This window comes from Montipora capricornis, chromosome 14 (assembly GCF_036669925.1).
Source record: "Montipora capricornis isolate CH-2021 chromosome 14, ASM3666992v2, whole genome shotgun sequence".
In the NCBI taxonomy this organism is placed as follows: domain Eukaryota; kingdom Metazoa; phylum Cnidaria; class Anthozoa; order Scleractinia; family Acroporidae; genus Montipora; species Montipora capricornis.
The window spans coordinates 48,469,185-48,494,184 of NC_090896.1; the positions used below are offsets into that span (position 1 = coordinate 48,469,185).

General features: G+C 38.5%; 4 protein-coding genes across 4 annotated transcripts in view; 1 reads left to right on the forward strand and 3 right to left on the reverse strand.

Annotated features, from left to right (window-relative positions):
• Positions 1-5,563: 5,563 nt before the first annotated feature.
• On the forward strand, positions 5,564-15,570 carry LOC138031291 (mRNA turnover protein 4 homolog). Its single transcript, XM_068878992.1, has 9 exons — positions 5,564-5,750; positions 6,288-6,346; positions 8,306-8,415; positions 8,788-8,878; positions 9,661-9,719; positions 10,556-10,632; positions 14,397-14,471; positions 14,709-14,785; positions 15,400-15,570. The coding sequence occupies exons 1-9, from the start codon at positions 5,723-5,725 to the stop codon at positions 15,484-15,486; spliced, it is 663 nt and encodes a 220-aa protein (XP_068735093.1). The 5' UTR covers positions 5,564-5,722; the 3' UTR covers positions 15,487-15,570.
• Positions 15,571-15,963: 393 nt separating this feature from the next.
• Positions 15,964-19,518, reverse strand: LOC138032070 (uncharacterized). Its single transcript, XM_068879656.1, has one exon. It carries the CDS (start codon positions 19,516-19,518, stop codon positions 15,964-15,966), a length of 3,555 nt encoding a protein of 1,184 aa, XP_068735757.1.
• A 71-nt stretch (positions 19,519-19,589) lies between these two features.
• Positions 19,590-25,000, reverse strand: part of LOC138032071 (extracellular matrix-binding protein ebh-like) — a 61,556-nt gene continuing 56,145 nt past the window's right edge. The window contains exons 13-14 of the mRNA XM_068879657.1: positions 23,843-24,412; positions 19,590-22,362 (exon numbers count right to left, since the gene is read on the reverse strand). Coding sequence (XP_068735758.1) covers positions 19,605-22,362; positions 23,843-24,412 — 3,328 coding nt within the window. The 3' untranslated portion in view covers positions 19,590-19,604. The remainder of the gene's footprint in view (positions 22,363-23,842; positions 24,413-25,000) is intronic.
• Positions 22,354-23,764, reverse strand: LOC138031289 (uncharacterized). Its single transcript, XM_068878990.1, has one exon. It carries the CDS (start codon positions 23,744-23,746, stop codon positions 22,364-22,366), a length of 1,383 nt encoding a protein of 460 aa, XP_068735091.1. The 5' UTR covers positions 23,747-23,764; the 3' UTR covers positions 22,354-22,363.

A 25,000-nucleotide genomic window follows, 5' to 3' on the forward strand; every position in this document is an offset into this window, starting at 1 on the left:
TGAAGTTCCAGTTTATTACTTTATTGGATAATTCTGTCCTTGATCTATGGTAACTCCATGAAGTCTAGCCATAGTAATTATTCATTGTTTTCATCATTTATGCTACCAGCGAGTTATTCAAAAGTGATTTTGATGTTCTTAGGAAATCTATACAATAGTGACGAATGATGTGGTCACTGCCATCAGACTTGTAGGTTGTACTGAAATGAAATTTTCTGAATGAGTTCTCTTTGGGGAGGTAAAAATTTCACTTGACCATTTGTAGATGTAAAATTACACCCACATTAAATGTACAATTAAAATTGGGATGTCTGGAAATACATAAAGCAAGTCTTGTCTTCTGTGCAATGTTTAAAATTAAAAGGGCAATTAAAGGCAAAGCAGACTTTGTGATAGAACTCTGACAAAATATTAACTACTTATTAATTTTGATGTGGGCAGTTAGTTCATGCTCATTCATATTCATTGCTCACTTTTGTGGTAAGTTACTATCTCACTGCAGAGAATAAAGTAAATTTATCTAAATCAGGATGAAAATGTACAAAATGTGCAGCCATTGATCTTAAATGTTTTTAGTCTATTAATTAACCCATTGACCCCTGGGGGTTCCCTATTGATGAGTAAAATACTAAGTATGGCCGGTTTTGGCCAGTTTAGGGGTGAAAGGGATTTAATTATTAAATATAGTACATCAATAATATTACCGTATCAGTAATTGAGCCAGTATTTAATAACTAATATGTCCCAGTAAAATTTAATATTGATTCCAACAGTGTTAAGTAATTAATATACATTGATTTAGGATGATGAAACACCACACACCATTTTGTGTTCATTAATTTTATTTTTTACTTCATTCTTGGTGTATGGCAACTTATAGTAACTGCAAAAAACTTGCAGAAGAAATTGAAGAGAAGGTATACCTGAATATTATGGCTGTTTTGTGTGTCAAAAAATTTAATTGACCTGGTTTTTGTTTATTTTTGCTGCCATTCCTTGCACACAGTCACATGTCTCATAAAACTTGAATGTGCAGACAAAGGTAAAATAATTCACTGTACAAAGTTTAAAGAATTGTTATATTTGTATTATTTATTAAATGGGATTCCAAAAGCAGAAAGGTGCAAATAGTGACACACACACCCATGCAAGGCAGCCACACAAGGCAATGAAAATTTTAAAATATACATTATTTACAAAATATAATGTATAATTACTTATCACGTAAATCATCATGAACAAAATTATTATATTTTACAATAATTACTTGTCATGTAAATTTTACTATACAGTTTGTAAATATCTTTAAAATTTCCGTTACTACAGTTTCCTTCAAATTTAAAGTAAGAAATTTATCAAATCGAAAAGCGCAGTGCAAAGTTGTGGTAAGCAGGCATTTTTATTTGTAAATATTACTACACTAACTAAACACTTTTTATGTAATTAAGTATAATTTTTAAAAGCTGGGACTAATATTTATTGCAATAAAAGCAAGAGTCTTATTTGCAGTACATTGCATTTAAGAATGCATTGCATCTGAATAATTTGACCCAGAGTTGAATCAACGCATCACAAAGTGCCAAGTTTCGATGGAAATTAGGTTTACTTTCACAGGGCATTTTCGTGCGCCCTGCCACTTTTGAAGGAAAACTTTCAAAGCAGTTCGATTCTTCACAAATATGTGCTTTCCATACTAATGGCGATCGCTGGACGAAGACATATTTGCTGAGATTTGACCGAAAGTAACGTGAACACTGACGCCATTGTCCGATTTGGGGTAAGAAAATTTCAGTTGCGCGTCAAATATACATGGTTGTAGTTCACATTTCAAGAGGAGAAAAGACAAAAAAATGTCCAGAAGGTATGAAAATCACACATTAACAATACAGAGACTTTTGATGTCTTAGTCCAGAGAAAATAACACTTGATGGTGGAAAAAACAAGCACTGTTTCGTCGACAAAGAAAAGCACTTTGGTAAACGAAGAAGTCGAAACGACGGGGTTCAGTATTCGCTGTGCCACTTTTACCGGGAATATCTCTACTCAAACCTTATCTTTGGCTCACAAAATATCACCTGTTGACGGCTTTTCTTGGACCAACGTCGGAGACAAAAGTCCTGTACTCTTAATGACAGAGTTTGGTTTAAACAGAAAAAGCTATAAACCGATTGACATTTTGCAAAATGACTCTTTCGTCCGGATAGAATGTATTCGCTTCAAGGAGAGAACAAACGAAATTCTTCTGTCATGTTTTTCTGTTACTTACCTTAACTCCATTCATTGATAAATTTTAAGCTGTGACATCCTTTGAACGGATTATCAGCTCATTTACCACTGACGCGCCATAAGCAAATCCCGTCAACCTGGCAAATTTGTTTTGCATTCACTTCAAGCGCGGGTATCCACGTGAAAAAAACCACAGCGGAAAATTTTAATGCCGGTTCCAGTTACTTTAATACGTGACATTATTCAATATTGTGATTTGCACATTCAATCATGACCATACGCGTTGCAAATAAGGCAAAAATTTTCCAACTTCGCGCAATTCTTTGACAAGTCTGAGCACACCGCATCATTCTAAAACAGCCGATCTAAGCATGTTTCGTTTCATCCGAGATAAAGGACTTTCCCAAGTAGAAGGAATTGCCGAGGTCTTTCTAGCTTTTGTCCATCTTCTTTCGGTATTTGTACCACAAGTGCATAGATAGCATTGAAAGTGAATGCAATAAAACCTACAACTAGCGACAGCGTCGACATCTTTTCTTCCCGCCTTCTAAGACTGCCTCAAAGGTTTTCAACCAATCACAATGCAAATAAAAATGAATTTGCCATTGATAATGCGCATGCGTGACATTAGTCTCCTTTGTTGATCAGAGTGGCAAAATCACGAATATCGGTTGAAAACTCAGGTTCTTCACGGGTCTCGAAAACGTTCAGGTCACGAGTCACGAAGACTGAATAATTTCATGACGACTTCAACACGGACAAAGTGTGTAGTTCTGGGAATTACGAACCCCGCTTGAGTGGGGTTCTTGATGTATGACCACTGTTACTTAGCAACGCGTAAGGTGTGTTTAAGTCACGTTGAACTGGGAGGCTGCGCGTCGTCAAACTTGATTGGATACAATTACAGAAATAGACCTTATTCATAAATGGCGGTCAATTTATAATTCTTTTGTCAAAGTGCAAATTAGCCTACCAAGCCTCGATACCATACAGTGACTTGAAAAGATTTCTTGCTCTAAAATGAGGCTTGGTAGGCTAATTTGCACGTGGACAAAAGAATTATAAATGTGACCGCCATTTATGAATAAGGTCCATAGGATAGCTCGAGAAATTGGAAGTGAACTGCAATACTTTTCGTTAAGTGATTGTCTGATTTAGCTGTTTTGTTCGCGATGCGGATACATGAATTAAGTTTAACTCTGAAATTCGTAAAGATGTTGTTCATGAAAAGATTACCGTATGCAAATTTACACTGTTTTGAAAATCGAAGCGCACCGTAATTTGAGCTTTTTGTTTACATAAGTTTTGTGATGTTGGTCGTCTCAAAGCGAAGACATTGTTTACTGAAGAGAATTTTATGTACTCAGGGATGCCAACCTCCGGAGATCTAAAATCTAGAGATATTTTCCATCTGGTCTCCCCACCCCCCCCCCCCCCCCAACGATTAACTCACCCATTCCCCCTTCCCCCCCAAAAAACGCACTCATCTACCCCTTCCCCCCCCCAGCAGTCCTTCAGAATACAAGAATAATCTATTTTGAACAGGAAATTTGCGGGAAAACAGAGCACTTATGTCGATAATTTTTATTGGTTAAACGGAAAAATCTGATCAATCAATCGTTTATATGGCTGTGATAACAAATAGAGCTTTGTTTTGTTCAGAGATGAAGAAATGCATCAACAAACAATGAAACGAGTTTGAAAAAATCAAATTTTTTTAACTTGGGGATACAATTTGAGCCTCCAATGGAGCAAAGTCTCCAGAGTCGGTTTTATCCGGGAGATTTGATGACCCGTACGGGAGACCGGGAGATTCGTTCCGTATCCGGGAGAGTTGGCATGTATGTGTACTAAGGGTTTTTTTTTATTTAGTGCTGCTTTTTATTTCAATAACTCATGACGTTTGCTTGATTTACAGCACGATTCCATGTTGTTGGCCGATTTTCAAAATGGTCTCATTTCTCGAGTATTTGGTGTTTTTTCGAGCGGTTTTTTGCACAGAACAACTCTAAATGATTGTTAGAATGGATTTTGACATGTTTTTTGGAATTTAATTTTTGACCCAAAGTAAGGATTTTGTTACTGCAATAGTCTTTGCATGATGGCCGATTTTCAAAGTGGTCTCATTTCTCGAATATTTAGTGTTTTTTCGAGCGGTTTTTTGCACAGAACAACTCTGAATGAGATATGAAAGCATTTTCATATACACAACAAAACTTTCACTTCTTTGCTTTTCAAATACAAAGCAAAATTCCACAACTGGGTATGATCGGTACAATAGGGTTTGATATGGAATTTGACCAGCATCAAATGCAGGTTGCAAAATTCATGTGCACCCATCATGTTTTTTTTTAAAGTAACGTAAAGTAAAGTGGTGTATTTATATAGCACCCCTATCACTAACGTCTCAAGGGCGCTTTACAATGATCAATTTACCCCCAGCGGACTGGAATCATATACAGGCGCAAATTGCAGCCGCTTCTAAGCAGTCTATGCATGCTGGTACTCATTTCACCGACCTCGGAAGGATGGAAAGCTGAGTGAACTTTAGCGGGAAAGAAGGTCGCCAAATATTCCAGTCTCGGCAGAACCGGGAATGGAACCCGGGACCTTAGGGTTGGAAGGCTGAGATCTTACCACTGCGTCAACCCCTCCCAACCCCTTTACAAAATGTCCTTGCCTTATTCAACGCTTGTAACAGAGCTTAGGAATTAAGTACAGTACAACAACAACAACAAATTAATGGTTCTGTGTATCTAAGTTTAAAAAAATCTAGAAAACCAAATGTTGGCACTCAGTATGTAAAGGTAATCTGAAGTTCACAATTTTCAACGGCACCATACGTAAGTAATCTCCGACCCCGATAAATTTTAAACTTATTGCGTGTGGCCTTTGGGTATAAAAGCACCGGACAATAGGAGAGTCATAAACCAGGGGTAATTGCACTCGGCTAAATCAATTTAAACAATTTTGTACAATAATTAAGCCTCCACCACATGCTAAGGTGGCAATGCAGTTTCGCTACTCATAAGAGTAACCTCTAAGCTCTAAGAAAATCTAAACAAGGTTGAACTCCGCGTTTCCTGACGTTTCACGTGCAATCTATTTTGGCTTAATTCCCACGTTTCTAATGACTTGTTACAAATATAATCAAAAGTTTCCAAAAAACAGCAGCTGAAGTTTCATTTGAGGCGTTTTCATGCCAAAACATGTACTTAACAACGATGAAACACAAAATTTCTAACATGCTCTCGTTTCGTATTCCATGATGGCGGCTACAAAGGAAAGAACGTGGTATTACAAATGTTATGTAGGGGGGTCACATAATAAGCAATTGGGGATTTAACCATTGTTTTGGGTCGAGAAGATCTGTTACTTTTGTTCAGCGGATATCCCCATGAGAGTAATAAGTGTGTATGTCCCCATGCATAAAGTACCTAAACATCTCACGTGAATTTTATGTTTGATGTGAAGACAGCTCACCAGTGTTTAAATCATGCCAAAATCCAAGAGAAATAGAGTTGGTAAGTGTCTTTTAAAGGTCACCAGAGCGCAACTGTTAATGTCTAATGCATATGGACTACTGAATCAGTGTGTAAACCGACGATAGTGTAAGCAATAATATCTGCAATTGCGTTGTAATTAAAGATATTTTTGCCCCGGCGTGTGATTATGCAGGAAATGTAGATCTTAACAAGTGTTATTGAAATCCAAAAAGAAAATCGGGGGTAACCACGCATTTTTCAAAGATAATTCATGAATAATGTTTGTAAAAAGCTTTAAAATACAAAGCAATGTATGGCGTTCTTTCTCAAATTGGAGCTTCATTATCTCTCAAAAATGCATGGTTACCCCCAATTTTCTTTTTGGATACCAAGAGTACTTACTGAGATCTACTTTCTCCGGATAGTTTTAAACTGCGCAAAAATATCCCTGTATTAGTAAGCATCACCGATAGGAAATCCGAGTATCTGGAGATGCGCAGAACGTATGCACAATAACAACAGTAGGCAACGTCCCTAAGTACGTGGTTTAAATGTTCTATGGTTTTTTTTTTCCAGTATCGCTAACAAAAACAAAGAAAAAGGGATTAGAATTGAAGACTGGATTAGTAAAGGAGGTATATTACACAATGTAATACAGTAAACCTATGGTGTAAATTTTCAAGTGAAGCTATGATCTTCGCAGTTATGAACGCAATTTTTACGATTGCGCAGAGAAGCCTGAAAAATTCAGGACTTCAACGGGGTTTGAACCCGTGACCTCGCGATTCCGGTGCGACGCTCTAACCAACTGAGCTATGAATCGAAGCTCATAAAAGCCCACAAATGACCAGCTCCCAATGTCAGTAGCTTCATAGCTCAGTTGGTTAGAGCGTCGCACCGGTATCGCGAGGTCACGGGTTCAAACCCTGTTGAAGTCCTGAAATTTTCAGGCTTCTCTACGCAATTGTAAAAATTGCGTTCATAACTGCGAAGATCATAGCTTCACTTGATTTTATATCCGTAGTTCATATATGATTCATTTCATATACCATTTCATCATTTGTGTAAATTTTATTAATTAATTTAATTTTTTTTAACCCCTGATTTCTTAAGGAACGGTTTAAGGATCTCTAGGTAAATATGTTTTTACTTTCAGTTCCATGGGATTCCCTATTTTAAAATGAGTTTTATTTTTCAATAGGGAACCTCTTGGAAATATACATACATCTACATACATAGCTTTATTTGTTAACACAGGTTGGTAAAAGTCAGCCAATGGCTGATGTGGACCTGCCTATCTAATTACAACATTAAAAAATACAAAGTATAGAATACAAATAAAGCTTGTCCACAAATAGTTACATGAGAGGCAAAAATAGTGGAAGTCCTTGTTCTTGTTTCTACTCAAACATGATTCTTTATTGAAGCTTAATTTACCGAGTAGGGCTGGGTCTTTTTTGATCTTTTGTTTAAAACCTGCATAACTGCCTGTAAATGACATTTAAAAAATTGGTGCAATGCTCTACCAACTGAGTTATGAGTTATGAAGCCAATCAGTTGGGATCTGGAACAGGAATAGGAGCTTTTCAGGGCCAATGAAACCTAACGAAACAACAGAACAGAATAACAACAAGTGTTAAGAATCCCAACTGGCCAGAGGCAAACCAGTTGGCTGTTTACAAGTGCAGCTGGGAAGTTGAACCAGGGACTACCAGGATCAAATTCAACGAGTGGTCAGAACGTGGATTGAACCCAGGATCTCGGGATCTTAAGGCAAGCGCCCTAACCACTGGGTTACGTTATTTCTGGTGACTGACTTCATCATATCGGGAGCTTACCAGGAAACCCACTCACAAGCAAAAATCACTGCACAAACTGTTGTTTGCATTGAAGCTTTTTCCCTCACCCTTCCTTGAACTCGTTCTCAGATCAACTGTGCATGCGTTAACTGACTTCCGGTTTGAGAAAAAGCTAAATTTCCGGCGGTCTTTAAATTGAATTAATTTTTTTAATATGGCACGGTTCACCTCCAAATACAGAATATAGCTAAGCGATGATCTTTTCAAATCATCTTTTTGAAAAATTTATGGGTATTTCAGTATCGTTTATCTGTCGTTTATGCTTGGCTGGATGCAAAAATGAATACAAATTATGAAACTACTGATTAAATACCCAAATTGAGTAGCACATAGAAAATTTAGAGTTTTCTTTTATTGGTCACATGACCATGGCCATGGCATGATGATGTCATATTTAGGGTCATTGGTTTACAACAGTTGGAAGCTGACCAAAATTATACCAAATTTTCTCAAATTAGTTAACTATTACATCCTTAGCAACGTACCCCAAAAAATGCGCCAGTTAAGGCCCTTAAGCCTAGGTGCTTTTGGGGAAAACAATGAGAAATATGTTTAACCCATTGACCCCTGTGAGTGAGACTTGACAGATGTTACACTGTCTAATGCCAGACAATTTCACTCATCAACTGAGGATGTCCTAGGGCATTTGAGGTGTTAATGGGTTAAATGAAAAAAAAAAGACTTCAATTAAGTTGTTATGGTGATAATCACTAGCATCCATCTATCTCTTCATAGATTCAAGAATGTGTGGAGAAGTTTACCTTTCTTTATGTATTCTCAGTTGAGAATATGAGAAATACATGTAGTAAATTGAAAGAAGTGAGGAATCAATGGAAGCATAGCAGGTAGGTAGCTTGAAAGCAAAAGCAACTATGGGTACTCATATAGAGGACAAATTATTGTCCAACTTGAATTTCACAAGAACAAAGCTGTAATCAATGATCCTGTCTTTGATTGATTAATATAATTCAGTGGATGAGACTAAGTAGAATAAAGCTGATTAATCATCACACTTGTTTGTAGAAAAAGCTGAAATTGCCTGGTTTTTGCAGCAAAAGTGCCCCAGTCATTGACTTTGCCCTTTAGTGATAAAATTTTTGATCAGTGTTCTTTTCTTCTGCCATTATTTTATTTATTTATTTACTTATTATACTCTTGTGGGAAGTGCATGCTTACAGCATTGCTAAATTGGGCTGTTTTCATTATTCACTTGTCAGGTTTTTCTTTGGCAAAAACAAGGTTATGACAATTGCACTCGGAAAAGATAAAGAAGCTGAATATAAAGAGAACTTGCACAAGATTGCTAATGTGAGTGTCTGTTACATGCCATGCATTCTTACCTTGATATTATGTGTGTTGTTACTGCATATGTGCAGAAATGCAGATAATTACAAAATGTACATACATGTACATACTTGATTGACCGCTCCCCATGGGGCTTTTCAGGGCCAATGAATCAACGAAACAACAGAACACAACAACTACAACTGTTAAGAATCCCAACTGGCTGGAGGCAAACCAGTTGGCTATTTACAAGTGCGACTGGGAAGTTGAACCAGGGACTACCAGGATCAAATTCAATGAGTGGTCAGAGTGGGTCTTGAACCCCGGATCTCTGGATCTCAAGGCAAGCGCCCTAACCACTGGGCCACACTGCCTCCTGTACAGTAGGTGCATATCAGTTTTGATAAGTGCTTTCAGAGTGTCTCCTTGCCTTAATCCTCAACTACAGCATCACCTTTGTCCAGAAAGACTAGCAATAAATGTCACTAACTTGTCCCTCTTATTTGTTAAGTAAATCCAAGCAGTCAAAATAACCCTAATGCTGTATATGTAGCTGACTTGAAGAGACTTTGGTATGTTTGTCAAAGTACTTTTTTTTAATTTGCCAATATTGTCCTCTAATAGCTATAGTTCACATTGTGCACTAAAGTAAGTCATGCACTGTATTCTACAGCATGGCCTGTTTGACTTCATAAACTGAAGACTATCCATGTATTTAGATATACATGTATTACAGATTTGCCTTTCCACTTCAAATATTTTATCTCATGTCACATAACTTTAAAGTACACTGTATCTTGTTCTAGAAAATAAAAGGGCAGTGTGGGTTGATGTTTACAAATCAAGCAAAGGAAGAAGTAATCAGGTAAGAATATTATACCAAACCAAGAGTCTAATAATGTACCTTTGAAATAACATTTAGTCACAATTGGGTTATCATGTCAAAGTTTTCTGCACAATTTCTTTACAATACAATACAATCATGTAGATTTCATTGATGGTATCTGGTGCCAGCTACAGGCTGTAGATTTCCTTGCTCAGAATTTTAGACTAATGAGCTTTAACGAATTTAAGCCCTGGTTCTCTTACTCTTGTGAAATGTTCCTGTTATAAAGTCTTTATTACATCTTAGTCAATTACAATAATAAGAGATGCAGAGTTCCCTGGTTCAAGACCCGTTCTGACCACTCATTGAATTTGTTCCTGGTAGTCCCTGGTTTAACTTAGAACTTGGCCACACTTGTAAATAGCCAACTGGTTTGCCTCCAGCCAGTTAGGATTCTTAACAGTTGTTGTTGTTGTGTTCTGTTGTTTCGTTAATTGTATTTCATAGGCCCTGAAAAGCCCTCATGGGGAGTGGTCAATTAAGTATGCAGTATGCATTAAGTATACAATGAAAGAGAAACACCAGTACTTCATGGAAGTTTAGTGCTATTTGCTATTGTCTTCCACTAACAGCTGGGGTAAGCTACATTTTGGTGTTTTCCCAGGGAGGAAAAGGCATGTTACTTGGAGAAAATCCTGTGAGGCATCGACAATAATCAACAAACAAGACCACTTACATTTAGAGTGTAGCATTGGAGGGAAGTGAATTGTCTTGACACTGCCCAAATTAATTTTGCTCTCAAAAAGTGGTAATAAGTATTATTATTGTTAATCATTGCTACTACTTGATACAATCCATGTGTTTCATTTTTGTAGATGGTTTGAAAATTACAGAGAGCTTGACTATGCCAGATCAGGCAATGAAGCCACATGTGATGTGAAAGTAGATGAAGGTATTGCAATAGATGCTCCTTAGGTTTGTAGAACATTATTATTTTGCAGGCCAGACAGACTGGAGGATCAAGGTGTCACAGACTGTTATCTTTCAATTTCAGCAGCATTGACAACTAAAAAGTAACATTAACAATCAACGTTTTTTGCACTGAAAATAGCATCACCTGTAAATATTTATTATCTATTTCATCAGCCTGGGCCACTGTGTTCTATCAAGAAAGATGACAAGATTAGCCAAAGCAAAGGGGATGTACATGTACATGCAGGTGGGCATGAGAATTATTACTCCTTTTAACCACAATAATTATGGCTAAAATGAATAATAATAATAATAATAATAATAATAATAATAATAATATTATTATTATTATTATTATTATTATTATTATTATTATTATTACGTCCATTCCTTATTGACTCAGGCAGGATATTCGGCCTGGTTTATAGTCCTTGGGAGCTGGTTAAGTCACCACAGGCCCCAGGTCTCTCTTTTCTTTCTTCTTACAGGGATAGTACTTTCCTTAGTATCTTTGCTGTCCCTAACAATGCTGTTTTCTGGATCACTTCCAACCTCACATTCACGCTGATTCGCTTCATGTACTCCTTACAGTTGACTGATACGGCTCCAAGGGCACTGCAATAGCTTTTCACATGTGCCAGACTTTTGCAATTTCATCTTTCAATAGCTGGTATATCTCTAACTTCTCAAGTTCTTTGTCTTTCATCCTGTCATCACCTGAGATGGCACCATCAATTATGACAACCTCTCTCTCCTTCTTATTAATAAAGACAATGTCTGGTCTTCTTGCCTTGATTTTCTGATCACACTGGACTGTGAAATCCCACAGTATCCTTGAAGTTTTCACTTTCCACCACACCCTCAGGCTTCTGTTCACACCAGCTATTAGCTCTTTCCAATCCACATTTACCACAAAGTTGCCAGTGAATATAGCGTGCCATGTTATCGTGCGTTCCTAAAAATCTGTCTGTGCCAGCTTACCGCACTCACTCACCACATGGGCCACCGTTTCTCCCTTACTTTTGCACATTCTGCATAAAGGGGATTCTGCTGTGTGATCAATATGAAATCTCATATAATTTGTTCTCAAAGCTTGTTCCTGGATGCTAGATATCATGGCCTCATTACATCCTTTCAAATCTCCTTTTGCAATCTACTGCCAAGTTCTATCCCAGTCAATGCCTTCCTTTTCTCTCACATACTGCCCATACGTACATTCTTTACTGCTTCCATTCTTTCTCCTTCTCCTTTGCTTCATTCACTTTGTACTCCTTTGGGTCTAGTCAGCCTCTGAGATGTTGACTACAGTGCTATCTCCAACTTTCCTGAGTAATGCCTCTTCACTATTTCTCACATACCAGCTCAAGTTGTTCTCTTCTCTCCTTATGCAGCTCTCACAACTGATCAGACCTCTTCCTCCCTTCTTTCTGGGTACATGTACGTTCTGGCAACGTCACTTCTTGGGTGTAGCTCCTTATTCATTGCCATGATTTTTCTATACTTCCTATATATTTCCTGAAGTTCCTCCTTATTCCATTTAATTGTTCCTGCTCCATAACTCAACAGCGACACAGCCCAAGTGTTTGCTGCTTTGATCTTGTTCTTACCATTGAGCTGAGATTTCATGAAGTTTGAACCGCCTTAAGTACTCTGTTTGAAATTTGTCTTTCATTTCTGTCTCCTTTAACTTGTCCAGCTCTAGAATACCCAGATACTTGTAACCTGCATCATCAATTTCCTTTATCATCTGTCCATTTATCAACTTAACACCCTCACTATTATGCAACTTTCCCCACTTCAGCACCACAACACCACAATTTTTTATCCCAAATTCCATTCCTATATATTGGTGGATACAAGGCTTTCAACCTCTGCATCATTATTATTATTATTATTATTTGATGATAAAAATTACGGGCAGAAACATACTTATTAAAGACAACGTTTCGGTGTCATCATGACACCATCATCAGGTCAAATATAATATTTTACAGATAACTTGAATATTAATGTTCAAGATTAAGTTTAAAGTCCCTAGAGGCTAGGTGAAAAGTTTTGCCTTTATCAAGTCACTTTGGATATTCAGACACGGTTTGTGCTCGCGAATAAGGAACATTTCATACACAAGACAATCAAATTTGCATGAGCATTTCTTAAGAATGCGAAATATGTCAGATGTTATTGTTCTTGATTGATGTTGACTTTGGCTGTGATTGAATATTGAACCAGATCTTTTATGCTCATTGATCCTTTGATAGAGATGTCGACGTGTGTAACCAACATAGCTGGCATCACACCAGCCACATTCAAATTTGTAAAGTACTGATTGTTCGTTGATCAACGCGGGCTTGATTTCTGTGCGCAAGTAGTTGAAAGATCTTGGTAAGCTGTTAAACATCGACTTATGCCCAGTCTTTATTTCTCGAAAAGTTGGAGAAGATCTCAAACATAAAGAAATCAAGCCCGCGTTGATCAACGAACAATCAGTAGTTTACAAATTTGAATGTGGCTGGTGTGATGCCAGCTATGTTGGTTACACACGTCGACATCTCTATCAAAGGATCGATGAGCATAAAAGATCTGGTTCAATATTCAATCACAGCCAAAGTCAACATCAATCAAGAACAATAACATCTGACATGTTTTGCATTCTTAAGAAATGCTCCTGCAAATTTGATTGTCTTGTGTATGAAATGTTCCTTATTCGCGAGCACGAACCGTGTCTGAATATCCAAAGTGACTCGATAAAGGCAAAACTTTTCACCTAACCTCTAGGGACTTTGAACTTAATCTTGAACATTAATATTCGAGTTATCCATAAAATATTATATTTGACCTGATGATGGTGTCACGAGGACACTGAAACGTTGTCTTTAATAAGTATGTTTCTGCCCGTAAGTTTTATCATGAAATCCATTACATTATCATGTTTGATAGGAATTATTAAAATTTATTGTTATTATTATTATTATTATTATTATTATTATTATTATTATTCTCATCATTATCATTATCATTATTACATTTATGCTGAGTTAAGGTGGTTGCTTACCTGTTACACTGTGAAATGTTTCGTGCAAATTGTCTCCCAATGTTTTGGCGACATTGTGGCATGACAAGTTGCACGAAACATTTCACAGTGTAACAACTCCTTTAGGTACACAAGCTTCTAACAATAGAGATACAGTGTACGACTTGAAAACGTTTGATATTTTTACGATAGGTATTCAAGAAGGAAGGTTCCATGTTAGTTTGTTGAACTAGTGTTATTGTTCTTTCATGTAGTCACGTATAATAGCTTTATTCATGAAGTTCTTTCAATAGTTATGCACCAGGTTCATCATAATACTGAAGTTGGTTTGTTGGCTGAGCTAGGATCATTATTTTACATCAGCTTAACTGTGATTATTTATAAAAGTTATTTACAGTAAGTGCCAAGTTAAGTGACGATGTGTTCTATTATTGTTGTAAGTTACATGTAGCTTTTCATGTTCATTTTAATAACCTATGTACACAACTGAGCAGTCATCAACACCCCAATGACCCAGTAGATAAAAGTTCATGGAGGCATAATAATCGTGTAACAAAGTCGAATGGCACGTACCATATGTACTGAGCAACTGACAAAAATAGTGTATAACATTGGTAACATAACATTTCTTGGTTCTGTTAAGTTGTTTCTTCTTTGATTAATTACCGGTATTGTGAGACAAAATGTACTCTATGGTGTACATGTATTTCCAGGCCCTCTTGAACAGTTTCAGCACTCCATGGAGCCACAACTCAGACAACTGGGACTTGATACTACACTAAAGAAAGGTAAAGGTCTATAGTGTTTATTGTTTATAAAGACATTCATGTACTGTAATCATCTCTGTCTTTGTAGATTGGCATTTTTTCAGTGTGATTTGCTGATCAATGTATGGGAAAATACATTTTATTGTCACTGATAAAGCATGTATTTGGCAGTCTTTATTAATTTTTTCCTTCCAATATATGACATTTGCAAGTCTTATTGAAACCATTAACACAGATATGGTGTGATTTGGCTTACAGGTATTGTAACTCTACAAAAGGATTATCAAATTTGTAAAGAGGGAGATACACTGACTCCAGAGCAAACACGACTTCTGGTAATGAGAATATAGACTTTATATTTTATCAATTCACAACAGACACTGCAAATGTATGAAAATTCAGGGTGCTGAAATGCTTCTTTAATACGTAATTATTCTTTTGTTTCATTCTTTCAAGCCTTGACATCAAACTAAATAATGTTTTTTTTGGCGTGTTGTCCTCCTCTTGGAACAGAACAAGACAGCTAACTTTGATCACATGGCTTGTTTTTTGGAACCAAATTTTTTCTCATAACATTGCAATCCAGTGCACTTGATTGGTACTTGTACATGTAAAGTTGCCAGAAATTGAGATTTAAAATACCCATGAAATGGAACCAACTGGCCTTTGTAGCTCATTCAGTAGAGCAACTGTCATCTATTTCAGAGCTCAGTTCCAACCCTGGTCAGACATCTTTCTCGTTCTTTGTGTGGACCCATTTCTGCACTGACTCTAGGATTTCTCACACTACTTAATATACCATAAATCATTTTATGATGTCAGTGCTTTCATTAATTTCTCAGATGTAGTTTTCTTTAATTTAAATAGTTTGAAAAATTAGAATGACTTGTCTGTGAAGTCTTTTGTTAAAAACATTAACATGTATGTCTTTCTTTTTTTCGTTCCACAGAAACTCTTTGGGAACCCATTGGCCGAATTTCACATCTCACTTTTGTGTATGTGGTCAAATGATGGAACATTTGAAGAACTTTCCTAACATCTTAAATTAATGAACATGTATTTATAATAAATGATCATGCAGTCTCGTTAGCAATAATATTATTAAAAAAACGTTGAAGGCTTGATGTTTTTAATAGCTCCAATATCCTTATCAGGGTAATATCTTCATCTATTTTGGGTAAAAACTAATATGAGATTTTTGGTGGACAAAAATCTTCGCTTAATATTGTAAGCAACAAAGCCAACATCAAGCGACGTTACATCTTTACTAAATCTATCAGTTATTCCACATAACCTGGGATGTGTTATATCCCACGTGCGAAGAACACACTTTTCCACTGATTTCCTATCAAGATAGATTCATATTTACTATGTTCTGTCCACCTTCCCTCACCCCTCCCCCCCCCCAAAAAAAAACAACATTACGCTTGTCTTCAGGACCCTGTGTGTCAACAAGTGAGAAACTGGCAGTCATTTGTGAAAGTAGATATTGGCTGTGCTATTTGTGTTGCCTCTAGTGTTTCTCAAAAGCGGCTATTAATTTCGATAGACGCCTTCTTCCCTTCTTTTCATCTACCTCTCTCTGTTCTGTGCCATCGCCATGGGCGTGGTCATCAGTGCTTCCTTCCCCTCTTTCCTCGATGCGATATAGAGATGACCTCTTCCCAGACGTTTGAAATTGTTGGTGTCTTTCAGTGGGGTTTGCCTCAGTAATTGTTGCCTTGCCTCTCTTGCTAACCTCTTCTAACTCCTTTCTAATTTGACTAGGTGACTTGTAAACGTTTTCGTCTTCCAATGCGTTAGCAAATGCTGCTGGAACTGCTGGCTTTGGTGGCCTTTCGGGTTTGTGTTTTCTGTTTAAGTCTTTTCTCGCTTCAAATTCCTTTCTTATTTGACTTTGTAACTTATTCATCTCTGCGCTTTGCTTATATGCAAACTCCGCGGGAACAACAGGCATTGGTGATCCAGTTGTTTTGCTCTTACTGTCGCGAGCAGCAGTGTGCATTACTTCGTCACCAGAACGCAACGTTGCCGACTGACTTAATGAAGCAATCACGCGTCCATCTTTCTCTTCGGAGAATTCTGCAGGGTGTGTTGGCTTTGGAGGACGATTGGGCTTGTTGTTTTCCCTTTCATCAGAAGGCGCTTCAACTATTTTTCTAGCAACCTCAAGGTGCTGTGGCTTTTTAGCTGATTTCTTTTTACTTTTCCTGTCTTTTTCATTGTCCTTTTTCTTCTCTCTGCGAGGAAACAAAACCGGTTTCATTTTTTCTTTCAACTTTCTTGGTGGAGGGATTGGCTCAAGTGGTTTGGTGAAATCGGTTACGTCTTCGTTAGAACCGTCTGGTATAAATTTTGCTTGGGTTTCTTGTTGTGGTTTGTTGATGTCGCTATACGTGACGCTCCTCAGTGGAGGAACTGATTCAAGTGGAATCGTGAAATCAGCAACGCCATCACTGTAACCATCTTTCAAGAAGATTGATTCTGCTTCTTCCATTGGTTTGTCAACGTCACGATCACGATAAGTGCCATTTGCGACCCTCACTGAGTAAGGGACTGGTTCATGTGATTTTCGAAAATTAAATACGTCATCATTATAATCATCTGTTGACGAAACTGAGACGAATTGTTTCGGTGGGTGGATGACGTCACCTTTTTCCTCATAAGTGATCGGATAATTGCTGGTATATCTCCTGGGCTCATTATTATTTCTCCCAGCTGTTTGTTGACGATCGATAACAACGTCATCACAAGTTGCATCATCTGTAACGTCAATGGTGACGTCATCGAGGCAATTTTCCATGAGTTCACCCTTGCTCGGATCTTCGTTATTCCTCCCTACTGTTTGTTGAAGATCAAAAATTAAAATTGTAGAGAGATCGGTATCAATGTTCTTACTTTCTGCTTCATTTGGAGCTATGTCATCGAAATCGCTGCGTTGAGCGTCTCGCATCAGTTGTTCAAAGGGATCGAGAATTTCACGTCCACCCATGTTGTATGGTTGAGGTTCGGGGATGTCCAAAGAATCAAAATCAGCCATAAATGTGTGATTTTCATTGAGGAGAGTCGGTTTGGGATCTTCACCGAATGATACAAGTGCCGAGGAATTATCAGACGGGAGATTCACGAATTGGAACAAATCCTCTGATGGTGGCTGGATTAACACTGGTTTTTCATAATCCGATTTAATTTCGGTCATCTCCTTTGTTTTCAGATGGAAATTGCTGTCTGTTTGGACTGAAGGACTTGCCTGTTGGAAATCGTTCTGTGAATCGCCTGCTCGTTGCTTAAGAAATGATAACTGTGAAGTTTCTGACTGTAGCTCGGGCGCCTCCTCTATTCTCATCCCATCGAAGCGATTTTCTCCCTGCAGATTGTTTGTAGAATTTGGCTTAAAGCAAATGTTTTGCGATTCTTCTTCTTCTTTTTTTTCATCATTTCTCTCTGTCTTAGATATTTCCTTTTGGAAGATCATGTGCAGATCTGGTGTCGTGGCAGTTTGGAGATCCTCTACTTCACCTGACGGCATTTCGGTACCTGGACGTGAGTCATCCGGCGGTGGCAACTGGGGATTGTTTTGTGTATCTGAAGCGTTCTCTGTTGTACCGTCAATGCGCTGTGGTTTTTCAGTAGGCAAGGGATGTATATATGGCTCTTTTCCCCTCGAATTTACGAGGTCATCTGCTTTGCTTGACGAGGTCGTTTCGTCGGGGAGGTTTGTTGAGGCTTCGGGTAAAAGTGGTTGTTTGTCGTTAATGTCCAGCTCTTTCACTTTTGGCTTTTTCCAATCGACGAGATTCTCTTCTTTTTGTCCATTCGATTGTGATCCTTCCTTTCCCAGGATCTCTTGTTTTTTAGTGACATCTCTCTCTTTGTCTTCTCTTATGCTCTCTGTTGAGGCGTTCAAAGATTTGGCTCGAGCTGTTTTCCTCGTTGGGACATCATATGGTCCTTCACTTTCAGAGTCTACAGGACTACCATAACCTGCAGTCACTGGGGTACTGGGCTCTGAAGGCGTAGGAGTAACAGTTTCTGAAGCCGCAGGAGTATCATTCCCTAAAACAGTGAAATTTTTGTCTACAACTGAAACAATCCCTTGTCCCGAAGAGGCAACGGTAGAAAGAAGATTTTCATCCACGATCCTGTCGTCGAGGTAGTCCAGCATGGACTGTGTTGATCTTAGTGAATCTAGCGAGCTGTCACGACTCAGGTTTGGTCGTTGTCGGGATCGGAACCGACTCTGTCGTTCGTGGTCGGTTAACACATAATCGGCGCTCTTTCTACGCAATTCTGGTGGAACAGGTCGCGTTCTGTGAACCCTTGCCTCGTGTTTTTTTATGTCTTTAAGAAGCTCGGTTTCAAGGTCAGTCACTTTTGTTTGTGCCGTGCTCAGTTTGTCCGACCAGTCACGAATTAATTGGTCTGCTCCTACTGAAGTGGCTTGCACTTCTGAAACTCGCACCACTGGAACTTCTGATTTACCAACGTCTTTACCCTTTTCTGCCTTTTCAAGTTTCGCTTTGATGTCCGCCAGTTCCTTAGTAAGCCTTTCATTTTCGCTTGCAAGTTTTTTGCTTGAAGATTCAGTTTCCTTTATTTTTTTGTCTGCTTTTTCCGCTTCGCCTTCCATGTCCTCTATTTGTTCTTTTTGGATTTTCAGTTTTGCGTCTTTTCTTGCGAGGTCTTTCTTCAGCGCCTGCAGGCTTCTTTCAGCCACATCACGGTTGTAATTTGAAGTCATCACGCTTTCGTCTCGTTCTACGAGATTATTCCTCAATCCATCACTGATATCTTTTTGTTTTTGCAGCGTTTTCTCCAGTTCAGAATTCTCTTCTTTTGCATACTTCAACTTTCTGTTTACTTCCTCGACTTCCTCGTGTAAATCTGCGTTATCTCGCTTTGAATCTTCCAATCTTTGTTCTAGTATTGTCAATTTATTCCTTGTTTCTCTTAACACTTCTTCTATTTTGCTAATGCTTTCTTCTTGGTTTTCTTTAGCTGCCTCTAATTCAGATACATTTTTCTTAGCCCGTGCAAGTTCATCTCTCAGCTTTGCCTTTTCTTCCATTTCCTTGTTTGACAATTCCTGTTGCTCTGTCGCACTCTTTTCCAAATTTTGGATCTTTCTTTCAATGATATCGTTCTCTCTGTCTTTCATCTCAACTTTTGTTTTAAAGCCAATCGTCTGTCTCTTTCATATTCCAGGTCCTTGCAAAGCTCTTTGTTGATCTTCTCGAGCTCGTCTTTTCTGTCTTCTAATGTTTCTTGACTGGACAGCAATTCTCCAACCTTTTTCTCCAATTTTATCAGCTTTTCTTTAAGCTCGATGTTTTCAGCTTCCATTGTTTCAATATCATCGCGTGCTTCTGCAAATCTCTGCTGAAGCAATTGTTCATTGGAAAGCCCGTTGTCCCTCGTCATCTCAAGTTCAGATATGTCCGCTTTGGCATCCCGCAATTTTTTCTCCAAACTCGTAATCTTTTCTTGGTATGAATCTAAAGTTTCCTGCGAATGTTCAAGTTCTCTTTCTGTTTCGATGTAGTCTCTCTGTAACGCACGATACTCTTCTTGTCTTGCCTCGAGCTGAGTTTCCAACTTGGCTATTTGGTCTTTAGCTGCGAAGACGTTTTCTTCAGTTTTGGAAATTTTATCCTCTCCTCGCTGAAACGCAGCTTCCAAGTCTGTAATGCTTTCATGAGCCGCTAACAGCTGTTGTTCAAGATGTTCCTTCTCCTCATTAGATTCTTTGATTAAAGTCTCCATTTTTGTGTTGCTGTTGGATGCCTCTTCAACGGATTTTTTTAAGCGTTCATTTTGTTTGCTGAGATTGGTAACGTCATCCTCTACCTCATCTAACCTATTCAATAATTCATCAACTCTTTTACCTTGTTCAGATATAATTCTTTTATTTTCGATTTTCTCCATTTCCAGAGCCGCGATCTTTTGCTCTTTATCAGTAATATCGTGCTCAACTTCTTTTAAATCGCGCAAAAGTTTTGCCTTTTCCTGTGACACTGCGTAAAACTGTTCTTTGCTCTCTATAAGCTCTGCATGCAAATCGGAGAGCTCGGTTTGGGTGTCACTTGATAGGAACTTGATTTCAAGGTAGCGGTCTTCTGAAATTGATAACTCATCCTTCAGTTGTGCTATATCATTGTCTCTTCCCCTTAAGGCATCTTCTAGCTCAAAAACCTTTTTTTCGTTCATTTGGTGAGAATTTTGCAAAGCATGTTCAACATCTTCCAACTGTCTTCTCAAATGTTCATTTTCTTTATGTTCATCCTGATAATTTTTGATTGCCCTCTTATGTTTTTCTTCTTCCACTTCTACCCTTTCTTTTAACTCTTCAACTTCTCTTTCTAATTCTGCAGAACCTTGTTGAGCGAGCTCTACTTGTTGCTGTAGCGCCTTTTCCTCCTTACCCATTTTTTTACACTTCTGTTCTGCCTTCACGAGCTCTACTTGAAGACGTGCATTACTTTCTTCCGACTGTTGCAGAAGCTCTTGTAACGATTTTTCATTGGCCCGTGAATTACTCTTCTGTCTTTCCAAATCAAGAATCGAGTTCTGCGCGCTTAGCAACTGATCTTCTGTTTGAAACCGAGTTTCCTTGGAGCTCTCGCATAACGCTTTCAGGCGCTCTTGTTCGTCGCATGCCTCTGACAACTCTTTTTGCATCTTGGCAACTTCATTATCTTTAGCAGACAATTCTTCTTGCATAATCTTCTGAAGTGCTTCTCTGTTTTCTTGTTCAGCTCTGCGATCTCTTTCCTTCTCCTCAAGATTGTCTTTAATTTGAGCAAGCCTCGCTAATAATTCGTCCTTTTCTGCACTGATGTTTGCTAAACTTGATGCGCAGTGAAGGAGTTTGTCGTCATATTCCTCTGTTTTTCTTCGGAGATATTCCTTATTGTTTTGTCTCTCACTCTCCAATATTTTTAGATTTTCACGCGAGCTTTTTAACTCTTTCAACGTCTCTTTGTTTTCTTTGTTCTTGTTTTCCAAATTTGCCTTAAAACCCTGAATTTTTCCTTCCAATGCTTCTGTTTTATTTTGCCAATCCTTTTCTCTCTTCTTCAAGACTTTGCATTCGTGTTGTATTTCCTTGAGGCTATCAATCGTTTGTTGTAACTGTTGTGACAGGTTTTCGTTCTCTGCGTTTGCCTGTGTTAAACTCTTTTCATAATGGTGAATTGTTCCTTTTATTTCCTCAATTTCACGCTGCAATTTTTCCCTGTCATGCTGCAAAGTGGTATCCTCATCAGATAAACCGATTTCTTGAGTGTTTGTGAACTTTAACAGCAGATCTTTGTTCTCTGACTCTAGCGTTTCCAAACGCATTTCGTAATCTTGAAGTTGTCCTTGAAGTTCGTCAATTTTGTTTTGAAGTTGATTAATTGTTTCCTTGGAATCTTCCGAGCTAAGCACATTAAGCTCATCCATCGAATCCTTGCGATTTTTCACCGCATCATTTTGCAGATAATCCCCAGGTTTCTCTGGGGACGATTCTGAGACAAGTTGTAGAGTTGATATCTTTATTAGAGGTTCGTCGATGGCTTGCAGATTCTCTGCTTGAAGTGGGGATTTCAGTGACTTTGCGGCTGCACCATCTGCTGTTAACTGTTGGTGTTCTTCCAAAGTCTGCGACAGTATTCTGACCTTTTCATGAAAATCCTTATTCTCGGCGACCACTTTGCGAAGTTCCTCATTAAGTCGTTGTTGCAAAATCTTAGCTTCATGTTCTTGATCTTTGAGATTTTCATTTTCGGCAATAACTTCTCTTAATCTTCCATCTGTCTCATCAAGCCTGCGAGTTGCAAGGGCTAGATCCGCTTGCAATTTCTCCGCCTCGTCTGTCACAAACTCTTCCTCCCGTAGAACGGGGTGCTGAGATCTAGAAAGGATTTCTCTTCTTAATCTGTCGATGGCCTTTTCTCGTTCCGTCTCTGAGAAACCGCTATCAGGACTTGCAGGATCAGTTGTATGATAAAAGCCTTCTTTGGCTCCTTCTCGATAAAGCGCTCTCGACCCAGTAGTTTACGAGATTTAATTAAATCGACCTCTTGCTCAAGCAATCTTTTTGCCATTCGAAGGCTTTCTCTCTCTCTGTTGTTCTTAAGGATTTCATCAGTGAGCGACTCGATCTGATTGTGTAGCTCTATCAGCTCATTTTGTAGCTCTTTAATTCTTTTATCCTTTCTTTCCATCAACGTATCATGTGCTTCCAACCTCAGCCTTTGCAAAGAGTTTTGTTCGCGCGCGGTTTGAAGAGCTTTCTCCAACTCCGTGATTTCTATTTGACTTGTTCGGAAACCCTCTGTTAGTCTTTGGATTTCTTTGTGTAATCCTTCGTTGTCTTTGATCGCGTCACCATTTCCTTTCTCCACTTCTTCGTGTATCTTTTTGTCAAGTAACCGTTTTTCTAGAGAAGCGATCGTTCTCCTGCTACTTTCGACTTCCTGTTGCAAATCTCTCCTTTTGTTTTGACTGGACTCGTAAAATCCTTGAAGTTGCGCTAGCTCTTTCCGTGTAAGATATAGCTTCTGTTCAACTTGAGTATATTTCTCCAGGTTCGCCAGCACTTCTTGGCTCAACTCGGTTTCTCGATTCTCCTGGTCGCGTTGCTGTATCTCTAACTCGTTCACTCTGCTCTCCAAGTGGCGCAACTGATGTTTCATCGAAGACATCTTGTTGGTGCTTACTTCAGCAGTTGTTTCGCTGCTCAGTCGATCAATATCTCTGTCCGCATTTTCTCTTTGCAATCGTTCGTTTTCAATCTTAAGGGAACGCTCCTCACTTCTCATAGCACTGAGATCCCTTTTCATAGCTTCCACAGTCCTTTTCAAGTCTTCATTCTCTTTAGAAACAGAAGCGAGGAATCTTTCTTTGTCATTTAATTTGTCTCTGTAACTTTCGCACTTTCCACGCAGTGCGACAATCTCATTCCCAAGTTCAGACAACTGGCTCTCACCGAAAACATTCGCTTGTGAATTTTCCTTGCTTACGTGTATACACCTTTGAAAATATGTTGTCTCCTCTTCAGAGCTGCTTAACTTTTCTCTAAGAGTGCTTATTTGTTCCTCACTGAACTGTAATTCTTGTTGCAATCTCATTGCATGTTGTTCTGCATCTAGTCGTTTTGCATTTACTCTTAGCATCTCGTCTTGTAGATTTTTAATATCCTCGCGCAGTCCTGCATTTTCGGCTTTCAAGCGCTTTAGCAAGCTATCTTTCGTCATAACGTCCTTGTTGTACGTCTCGCACAGTATTTCCTGAAACGCTATTTTCCTCTCCATTGTCGAGTAGTCTTGTGTCTCGTATTTCGAAGCTTTCCTCTCAAATGTGAATTTTCCTTCATAAGTGTTTCGCTGAGTTGGTCAGGTTCCACATACCCTGGTGAGATCCGGTAGCCATATTTACGTGTGCTAGATTTAACTCTCTTCAGTTGATTATTTTCTCTTCTGAAATTTTCGACATCAATTTCCAGTGTTTGTTTTTCCACTTTAAGCTCCTCGATGCGAGCGTCTTTCTCCGCCATTTCGTTATAGTGTTCTCGACAAATGTCATGATGTTTTGAAAGTTGCGCGTGCATTGTCTCAAAACAAGAAATTAGTTCTTCTTTCTGTTCTTCCATTTCCTCGAAATGCGCTAGGAGTGATGCTTTCAAATCATCCTCTAATTTACACACTTGCAAACCAAGCAAATTCGCCAAACGTTCATGTGCAAATGACGATTTATCACCATTTGCAGTGTCTTCACGAAGTTCCAAATGCGGTGATTCCATCCCCAAACCAGAACTTTTTTCATCGACGCAATCGTGTTTACAGTCGTCCCATCCATTAACGCTCTCCATCCCAAACAAATCGCCGTTTGGCATTGCATTCAAACCGTCTGTTTTTGTCGTTGATGTTTCAGTAATAGCTCGTAACTTTGCAAGTGTTTCTTTTGCCATGGCGAGTTGCCTCAATACATATTGCTTATCTCGAGTGTAGTTTGTCATATTTATTCCTCCTTAAAATGCCGATTCACCCAGATGAGATTAGCTTTCACAGATTTCGCTTACGTGTTCTGAAAACCAAACTGGTTATATCACTGTGCATAGTAAACATGTAATATTCAATCCAATCCAATGATCGTGCCGACAACTTTCGAGTCTTCCACAATTCCTTTCACCGTATTTAACAAAGCCATGTAAGTTATAAGTCTTCGTTTTACGGCACTGTAACTTGTGCAAAGCCTGCTGAAATCGAAGAAGAAATAGACGCTACAGCGTTATGATACGATAATTTTCAAGCGGGGATATTTTACCAGACGGCATTATACTCGTATTTACCGTAAGTTGGTCTTACGTCTTTTTGCAGAGGAAATCCAATATCAAGGCTACAGAGTCACTTTTTCTCTATTTCCTTCATTCACGGAATATTTTACCACTGATCACTTGCAATGAAAGGCTATTTAATATTGTGCAATGGCCAGTGATATATAATATGCAAAAAAAGCCAATGTTTTTTCGTTCCGCCTTTTCTCGCTACTTTGTGATTCGTCGTTTC

Bases quoted from the DNA above. Each gene is read 5' to 3' on its own strand.
- LOC138031289 (XM_068878990.1), bottom strand. From the start codon at position 23,746: ATGGAGAGGAAAATAGCGTTTCAGGAAATACTGTGCGAGACGTACAAC.
- LOC138032070 (XM_068879656.1), bottom strand. From the start codon at position 19,518: ATGGAAGAAAAGGCAAAGCTGAGAGATGAACTTGCACGGGCTAAGAAA.
- LOC138031291 (XM_068878992.1), top strand. From the start codon at position 5,723: ATGCCAAAATCCAAGAGAAATAGAGTTG. The intron at 5,751-6,287 runs GTAAGTGTCTTT...TTTTTTTTCCAG, and splicing joins ATCCAAGAGAAATAGAGTTG to TATCGCTAACAAAAACAAAG. The intron at 8,879-9,660 runs GTGAGTGTCTGT...ATCTTGTTCTAG, and splicing joins ACTTGCACAAGATTGCTAAT to AAAATAAAAGGGCAGTGTGG.